The sequence below is a fragment of the Prunus persica genome, chromosome G4 (assembly GCF_000346465.2).
Source record: "Prunus persica cultivar Lovell chromosome G4, Prunus_persica_NCBIv2, whole genome shotgun sequence".
Classification (NCBI taxonomy): domain Eukaryota; kingdom Viridiplantae; phylum Streptophyta; class Magnoliopsida; order Rosales; family Rosaceae; genus Prunus; species Prunus persica.
The window spans coordinates 15,111,125-15,121,002 of record NC_034012.1 but is presented as its reverse complement, the minus strand read 5'-3'; the positions used below and the strand labels follow the sequence as shown (position 1 = coordinate 15,121,002).

The window sequence follows — 9,878 nt, the reverse complement described above, 5'->3', positions numbered from 1 at the left end:
ATTAAACTCTCCCCATTTGACAGGTATACGTTAAATTGTAGGTCCTTAATTTTGGTTATTGTTTCTCGTAGGCTTAGGATTGGTATTAAAGTTCAGGTCAGGCTTCTAATTATTCTTTCTTCTTTTTTATCAAGTAACTTTATATTGTTTGAGGCATGGTCCTTCGAAACACTGAATGACTTATAATATGGCTCGTGATCCCATATATGCGGGCTGCTGTACTTTATCGCATCTAGTATCAATTGCTCAGTGTATCATATTTTCTATGGTTATTGAAATCTGTGTATGTGCATATCCTCTATTAATAGATATCTATGTCTTCGTGAATACCTATCATGTATCATCATGAAGTTAATATATACCCTGCGCGATCTACTTTGCGTCTATTATCTTTCATCTTAAGTTCCACTTACTCTTTTAGTATCTTCTCCTTCGTGTTACAATCATGCATGAGTCTTGTACTTGTTATTCGCATTGCCGGCGGTCTACACCTTATCCAGATCATGGATAGGTCCTTATGTGGGTAATTTGGCATGATGTCTCGGCAATGATAGCTTGGGTCCAAAAGGGCACTGTGTAGGAATGCTAGGGTTTTTTAATTTGTTTTTTAATTGACATGGCGACATTCATTAATTGACATGACATGACACTTCAGTTGCCACATAAGGTGGTCAGTTAAGGTGGTCAATGTTGTGTGTCCAAATAACATTACTCATAAAAAATATGCTAAAACTAGTATTATGTTGTAAAATAATTATAGTGGAGCCCACCTCCATTTAGGAGATGCTTGCCTATAAGTAAGGCATCCCCCTACTTGTAATATACACAGACAAAGATCAGATTAGAGAACAGAAACACAATGAGATTAGTTTCTCTACTTTGATATCTCAATTCTCTCCCTTCAATTTCCCAATTCCCTCTCTCCAATTTCTTACTAGATTTATAACACGTTATCAGCACGAATTTCGCTCAAACATACCAGCTGAATTCTCTGATGAAACTCAGCCAAACAAACACTTCTCTCTTTGTTTCTTCTTCTCTACACTCTTCTCAGCCATTTTAGCAAGCATCTGGTGTGCACGGCTGTGCATGAAAAAGTCCTGTAACATAATCCCACCTTTGCTCCCAGAGCCATTGGGCATGCCCTTACTCAGTATCAAACCAACTTCTGTGTCATCTTCACCACACTTGATATCCCTTTTCTTGCAGCTGCCCTATGCTCCGGCCTACGGCTCATCATTTTTCGATCAAGTGGCCAATATGCATACGGTTCAAGTTTGTCCTTCCTCTTCATCATCTTGATCTTCCTCGCATAAAAGCTCTACCAACGGCTGAGGTTCAATTGCCCATTTAGACTTCTTTTCTGGGGTACAGTTTAGCAATCCTTCATCATCTAATGATGCATCAAGCAATTGCCAAACAATTGAAAATAAAAACTCAACCACAAGAATCCCAGGGTCACTTGCTGGCAGACCAAATATCCAGGAAAGATGAAGAATAGAATCTATCGATTTCATGGTTCTGTAAGAATTATACAAATATCAGAACTTAGATTCAATCTCCCACCCGGTCCGCGTCCATGGCCGATCGTCGGAAACCTCTACGACATAAAGCTATCTTCATCGTCTTCTCTGCAAGTTCCTGTACAGCTTCGATGTGTTCGCATCGGAAGAAGTGGAGTCTCTGCTCCCTCCCGGCCTCGGATTCTTCCTGTGGTTGCAGCAAAGAAGCAAACATTTTCCTCCTTTGAGGATTTGCTGGCTACTACTGACAAACCTGTTTTGGTTGACTTCTATGCAACCTGGTGTGGTCCTTGTCAATTTATGGCTCCTATCCTCAATGAAGTGAGTATTACTCTGAATGACAAGATCCAGGTGGTGAAAATTGACACTGAGAAGTATCTAGGTGCTATCTTTGATATTACAGCAACAAATGGTCTTGATACGGGCAGGAAACTATGTATCTTCGGGTTTTGCCGTTCCATTGAGATGCTAAAGCACAAGTTGTGGGTTGGCCACCAGTGCGATCATACCTGGAGCTACTGGAAAGGTTGAGTGCAGATGCAAATGATGACAGTGGTGACTGTAGAAAATATGCTGTCGGGCACGCATGATTACAGCCCTACCCACCGAAACATTAAAAAAATAATAATAATAATAAATATAAAGGGGGATCACTCAGCAAGGGCATAAGCAATAAGATTTCTGCTCCCTTATCTTCTCTATTATTTCCTATTATATTTATCTGCTTTTCTTTTACTAACCATTAACAAAAATGGAACCTTGGTAATACTAAACATATTATCAGTGGGAGACCGTTACTAATACTAACACTTTACTTTATGAAATTTACTTTACCGCACATTTATTTTATTTACTGTATGGTGTAGGTTTATTACTCATACAACAGTATTTATTTAAAAGGGTGGTGCGGATTTATCGCCCACGCCTTTGCTTTTATTTAAATGTATGGAGCAGAATTAGTGCCCATACAAGCACGTTTACTTTACGAATTTAATTTACCGCACATTTACATTTATTTAAAGGGTGGTGCGGGTTTATCGTCCACGCCTTTGCTTATCTATTTTATTTATGGTATGGTGTAGGTTTATTACCCATACGGCAATATTTATTTAAAGGGTGGTGCGGGTTTATCGTCCACGCCTTTGCTTATCTATTTTATTTATGGTATGGTGTAGGTTTATTACCCATACGGCAATATTTATTTAAAGGGTGGTGCGGGTTTATCGTCCACACCTTTGCTTTTATTTAAATGTATGGAGCAGAATTAGTGCCCATACAAGCACGTTTACTATACCGCACATTTAATTTTATTTAAAGTATGGTGCGGGATTAACGTCCATACAGCAAGCAATTTAATTTATGAATTTAATTTACCGCACATTTACATTTATTTAAAAGGGTGGTGCGGGTTTATCGTCCACGCCTTTACTTTTATTTAAATGTATGGTGCGGGTTTATCGTCCATACCAGTAATTTATTTACCAGCAATTTATTTTATGGACTAAATGTGCTGTATGATGAGTTTTTTTACAGTATATAGATCAGGACCAGAAGTTCCTTGATCCTCATCATACAATTACATCAGGACTTGAAGATCCTTGATGATGATGTTAATATGAGAGCTGGCAGTCTCTCTGGTACTATATTTGTAAACATGTGATCGGACTTGAGGGTCCTTGATCCCTGACATGTAAATAAGGACCTGGGGTTCCTTAATGATGTAACAGTACCGTATTGGTTCATAATGCCGTACACATGGATGATAACTGTACTGGCAAATGTACTGGAACCTGCAGTTCCTTAAACTCATGGATGAGCAATTAAATGAGATGCCAGAAGTTCCTCAAAATATGGACAATTATGTAAGGGCTTGAAGTCCAGAAATATGTACAGAAAATTGCAAAAATGTCCATACCATGAGAATATATGATTTTGGCCCGAAGTTCAAAATCTAAGGGGATTAAATGTCCATACCATGAGAATATGTGATTTTGGCCAGAAGTTCAAAATCTAACAGTGTTGAGAACCTGAAGTTCCAACAATTAAATGGACAACCCTTGAGGTATTATTGCAAATTGTGGTACACCACATATCTCTTTGGCATAAGAGAATGATGAATTGAGGCTCCCCACATATTTTGTTATATCTGGGCCGGAAGCTCATGAACCCAAATATGAGATATTAGCGTGGCTTTTACTCAATTCATATTTCATGTCCATTTTGAAAAGGGCAAATAAATTCTGAGTTTGTGTTTAGCCCAGGCCAAAAGTTCCGGACTCCCATACGTTGAAATATGGAATTTGGGAGAGTCGATGTGGTTATTTGAACCTATAAGACACAAAGTTCCAAACCGTCATTTTGAAAAGACGTAAAAATCACAGGTGCAAATTTTAAGAATGTGCGCAATTATTATAACAGGAAAGGAGCAAGTTGAAACGCAGTTGCTCCAATCAAGTTTTGCAAAAGGCCATATCTATAGGAGGAAATATGGCTACAGTTTCCAGGATCCCAATATTATCTCAGATCCCCATATTATCTTTTTCTTTCCCAGATTTCAAAACTTCACGTGGCCTCCATTAAATGTTTGTCGGCACTTTCGGCGTTTTCAAAGTTTTATTTTCATCAAAAGCCGATCCTGCTTTACGGATTTCACGGAGCTACTTTTTCAAAAGTACCCCGAGAATCTCGCAATTTTCTTATGGTTAATTTGAAATTCACTGGTTCTACCTATTCATTGTATTTGTGTATAAATGTGTTACTAACGAAATATTCTTTGCAGAAGACATCCAGTTTTCTCCATACCTAGTGATGCGATATCTACTTGTTTTTCTTATCAGTGAGCACTTAATATGCCCGAGAAGCAAGACTATCTCTGATCATCCATTCAGGAAGCGAGACTATCCCTGATCACGTTTCCGCTACATCAGGAAACTGTGAAGGCGATATTATGCTCTAATCTCCGGAAGAACTTCTAGACTAGGAGATATGAGAGCTTATTGTCTGCTTCCACCAGCTTCCTTCCCTGATTGCTTACCTTCTCTTTTTGCATTTTTTTTTCTCTTCCTGTACCTCTCTGAGGATTATTTGTTTTTGACAGAGAAAAGAGTTGTGATTTTACTATTGCAGGATATAACTAGATCATCAAGCGCTACATTTACTGGGCTGATACAAGCTTGAATGATACTTGAGAAAAGTTTCTCCCACCTAAGGATGTAAGCAATACTTGTGTTATTTTATGCTTATATACTTATTTGATATTTTATCTTGAAAGGTAACCAAATGGGAAGATAAGTCCGTTCCAAAAGAATGGCTTGTATGTATCCATGAATTATTAACGCAAATTTTACAGATTGCAAGTTGGATACATTGATAATACACTGCACAGATTAATGTACCATAAGAACAGAATATGGGTATAGCAGTGATCAATATGATGCACGCCTATTGCGTAGCAAATGATATGGATTGAAGTCCCGAAAGGACAATCCTTTGACATGTCAATATTGATATTATGCACGCCTAATGCGTAGCAAATTATATGGGTTAAAGTCCCATAATATGGGTTAAAGTCCCAGAAATTTCATTGACATGTATGTATTAATCTGTGGCATACCTGCAGCATGACAGATATATGGGTGCACGCCTGTTGCGTAGCAAATGATATGGATTGAAGTCCCGAAAGAACAATCCTTTGACATGTCAATATTGATATTATGCACGCCTAATGCGTAGCAAATTATATGGGTTAAAGTCCCAGAAATTAATTGACATGTATGTATTAATCTGTGGCATGCCTGCAGCATGACAGATATATGGGTTCTAAATGTTTCAACTCTCTAAATAGAGATTATCCACGCCCTACTGTAAAATAACGCTCCATTGGAGGTTATAATCCACATTCTCACATAATAAAAGCCCCATGAAGTGGTTTGGGTACCCAAAAGCAAAGGAATGCTTATAATTGATGCATGCGCATGCACATGAGAATTGTGAGATTATGAATTGATGAATGACAATTTTTGGTTTTGGAGTAGCTACTCAAATCATCAAAGGGCTGTGTTGATTGGAACCACGTTCAATTATTAAATGTCGACAATATCATTGGCCAAAATGGAACGAGGTAATTCCATTATAAATGAGAATGAACGTGAAAGAACAAACCCACAATACGAACCCCAAAATTTGTTAATACTGAATTTATACTTGGGTGTTCGGAATAAAAGGGAATATACCTACTTTGTATGACACACTGTTTCTAGCAGAAACAAGGAATGTTGGGTTTTCTCCATATTTACAGATTCAATTGTGCCTCCCCCTTATTACACAATTACGGAGACCAACATATTATCTTTAAGGGTTATTAAATGCACGGAGCATATCGCCAGAAGCGATTCCCTAAAGATGTATAAATAGCTGGGTTCAAGTTATATAATGTGTCATAAAGTTTAATCCCTTTTAGACAAAATCCGTTGAGAGGATTGACATTGCATAAAGCAAGTCCCTAAAGGACATGTGCTTGAAGCACAAAATTTGTACTCAATATTAATATGCATAAATTACTTCAATGAGTACATTGATTATAATGTGATTGCAACATATTAACGCTTCTGCAGAATTCATAAAATATTTGTCTCGATCGAGCATTATACCAACGAGATTCTTGCTTATACTAAGAGAGTCTTATCCGTTGGTCCTTAAATGTTTTTTCGGAAGTATACTAGACCAGATAGAGCTCAGCTCCACACTGTACTCTTTTTCCTTCATCCAGGTTTTTATCCCATTGGGTTTTTCCTGGTAAGGTTTTAACGAGGCAGTGTCGCTCAAGGGTTTAGGGTATACTATGAAAATTTTTATGGTCGCTTACTGGACAAAAGCTAGTCCTAAATTTTTCAGGGGGAGATATTCATCAGAGGGAGCATGGTTTTAATAAAGACCTTCATACACTGTACTCTTTTTCCTTCATCCAGGTTTTTATCCCACTGGGTTTTTCCTGGTAAGGTTTTAACGAGGCAGTGTCGCTCAAGATTGACTCACAGAATCAGTGTCAACTACGATATTCAGAAAGCTGATCAACAGTATGACTTAAAGATATTTTTGCCAAGCATCAGGGGGAGCGCTATCAATAAAGATCTTCAAACACTGTACTCTTTTTCCTTCGTCCAGGTTTTTATCCCACTGGGTTTTTCCTGGCAAGGTTTTAACGAGGCAGTGTCGCACGCGCGTCAATGTACATAGAATTTTTATGTTACACATGATTATGTACTCTTTTTCTCTTTGACCAGTTTTTGTCCCACTGGGTTTTTACTGGCAAGGTTTTTAACGAGACATATTCTGTATCGTTTGTGGTCTCCAAGGGGGAGTGTTGTAAAATAATTATAGTGGAGCCCACCTCCATTTAGGAGATGCTTGCCTATAAGTAAGGCATCCCCCTACTTGTAATATACACAGACAAAGATCAGATTAGAGAACAGAAACACAATGAGATTAGTTTCTCTACTTTGATATCTCAATTCTCTCCCTTCAATTTCCCAATTCCCTCTCTCCAATTTCTTACTAGATTTATAACATATTATTCTTTAAATTTTATAATAAAAGCAACTAATAACAATAAAAATCTCAATTTTATTCTTTAAATGTTATTAGTTGCTTTTATTATAAAATTGAAAAAGAGATCCCTCTCTCTCATCAGTTACTTTTAGGGCTGGGCATCTGAGCACTGCCCTCGCCGCCTCCTCCCGTCTCTGCGATTCTGTCAGTTGAAGTCTCGGCGTCACACGCCACCGAACAGGCGCGCACCATTGGCTTGTCGTGAGCTGGAGTTGCTCATCTCCGATCTCTACAGTCGGGTAATTTTTAGTTCCCTTTTTGTCCTTGTTACTGAAGATTTGATTTATAGCTTATTTATATCTAATTTGATTTTATTTATATGAATTCTTGTGTGTAACCTGATTGATTATTTTTTCATAAAAAGTGATGAAATGCTTTTAGATTTTGACATTATGGGTCCGTTGTGTTTCCTATTCTGGTTATAGAATTCTTTGGTTTGAAATTTTTCAGTTGTTTTTGTTTTTTGCTTTTATTATCTCATTTGAAGTCTCTAGTACTCAGAAGTCTGAATGATATTTGCTCAGTGATGCTATTCATATGGGTTACTTATAATTTCTGAGATCCTGCTTATGTTGAATTGTTCATTTGATGCTTCTCTGCAATTTTTTTCATGTATTGGTCCAAAAAAGAAGTCTTAATATGTTAATCAACTTCTATATTCTATTTAAAAAGAATTCTTGAATATGTAGTCTTTTGCACATCAGCTTGCCATTAGTATGAGCTCTGCAGTCAAAATTAACTCAATTTATTGTGATTGATCGTTTCACTTAACTTGACAAGTTTTGATAAGAGCTTGTTCAGTATGTGACAGTAAATATCATGTATTTTGTACACAAGTTTTTTCTTAGACATTTGTTCAAACTAGTAGGAATTGTTACAGAAGAAGTTTTCTACTCAAGTTTTCATTTTGATCAATTTAATAGACACATTCTAGAGGTATCAAATGTCAATGTTTAGCCGTAGGGTGCCCTTTGGTTATGGAATTTTGTGAGTTTGGTTTTGGACTGGTTGAGCATTACAGAGGTATCTCTCTCTCTCTAAGTTATATATAGCCAGTTTTATTGTTTCTTCATATTTGTGTGGCCATAGTTTGGATTTTCCTGGTATTGTCAAGCATATGGCTAGTGAACCATATTGAATAGTAAGTTGTTCTACTGTTATGAAAAATCAAGCTTTGAATAGAGTTGTCATGAGCTTGCCCAAATTGGGTTCCATGTAGATTATGTTCTAAAAAGGCTTGTTAGATTTGACAGAGTCTAAGAAGGAAATATGACAGTGCATACCTTATCATGGAATTCTTTATTCATGGATTGTGTTGTGCGTGGTAGCAATTTTGTATCTCAGCTATATCATGGAATTCTTTATCTGCTATTTTAGTTAGAGACTTGTGAAGATTTATTCTCATTCCAATTTTGCAATTTGGTTATATACAAATATGATGTTGTCTGAAGTGACATTATTGGGGCCCTAATGGAATTTTACACAATTTGCATGATCTTGATGTGGTAGATGAAGAAAGCTCTTGCGCAAATCAAGCAGGGAACACACCCATTTGCATGAGTGAGGACAATGCTAATGAAATTAGTGATGCTAGAGATTAGATAGCCGGAGCAATATCATTAGTCTTATCTTAGAATTTATTTGGTCTAGAATAATTTAATTTAATATGTATTATTTACGACTTGAAGATCAATTGAGTTTGACGATCATTATTTATGTATGGTATTAAAATCAGTATGTTTAGTATAATTTCAATAATGTTTATCAATACCTAAGCTATTAGAAAAAAAAAGTTGCTTTCAAGAATTCAACCAAACAAGTTTCCAAATTTTAAAAATTAAAAAACTGTTTTCAAGTTGCATATCAAATAGGTTTTTGAATCTTAAAAAATGGATTTGAGAACTCCTTGTTTTTTAAAATAATCAAAGGTTTTGAGTACCAAACGGGCCCTCAGAAAGTAGATTGACAGAATATGGTGGTCAATTTATTAATATGAAGAAGATAGGGAGTGAGTAAAATTGCTGAGCCAAAAACAAAAGAACGCTCAACCAACCCAAAAGGAAAAGAAAGAGCAACAAAACAAACAACGAAAGTTTTGATACCTCTTCAAAATCCAAACAATTTTTTCTCTTTATCCAAACTTGTACGAAAAAACGACGAAGAAGCCAAAGAAAACATCAGAGGCTGAGAAGGAAACCAGGCCAAACAAAAGACATATGAAGAGCATGCACTTCTAATTAATCTCAAAACCATTTTCAATTGACATATGTACTAGCTATAATTTCTATATAGTTCTATAGGTGATCCTAAATGAGAATGCAAAGCTGCAAATGCTTTTTATTTTTTATTTTTTTACCTGTATCAATTTGCTGTGAAAGTTGATTCATAGATTGGACAAAAGGCCTAAGGCCTGCCGAATGCTTAGGGCCAGAGACAAAGTTAGCAGAAGCACAGAGAGATGAGAAGAATCAGCGTGAAGGAGAGGGCAAATGTGAATCATATTTGGTCTACACCCAAAATGTGAATCATATTTAGACAACTTTTGACTACCAAGACCAAAGACCAAATATCAAATCAAAGTCTTGGTTGTGCTGTAAAATTTTTGTGTGGAGCCCACTAACTATTCATTTGGAGACTTTGGGTAGAGTTTGTCGGCAACTTTTTCTTACTGCACACTCACGAGAGTTGCACCAATCTGCATATAAATAGGCAACCTGCAAAGTGAAAGAAATGAGAAGATAGAAGATA

At 36.6% G+C, this 9,878-nt stretch overlaps 1 protein-coding gene and 1 long non-coding RNA gene across 2 annotated transcripts; both read left to right on the top strand.

Moving 5' to 3' along the window:
• On the top strand, positions 748-2,160 carry LOC18779870 (thioredoxin Y1, chloroplastic). The gene has a single exon (XM_020561500.1). It carries the CDS (start codon positions 1,491-1,493, stop codon positions 2,052-2,054), a length of 564 nt encoding a protein of 187 aa, XP_020417089.1. The 5' UTR covers positions 748-1,490; the 3' UTR covers positions 2,055-2,160.
• LOC109948471 lies at positions 6,972-8,881 on the top strand. Its single transcript, XR_002271101.1, has 2 exons — positions 6,972-7,369; positions 8,640-8,881. It is a non-coding gene; the product is annotated as an uncharacterized LOC109948471 (long non-coding RNA).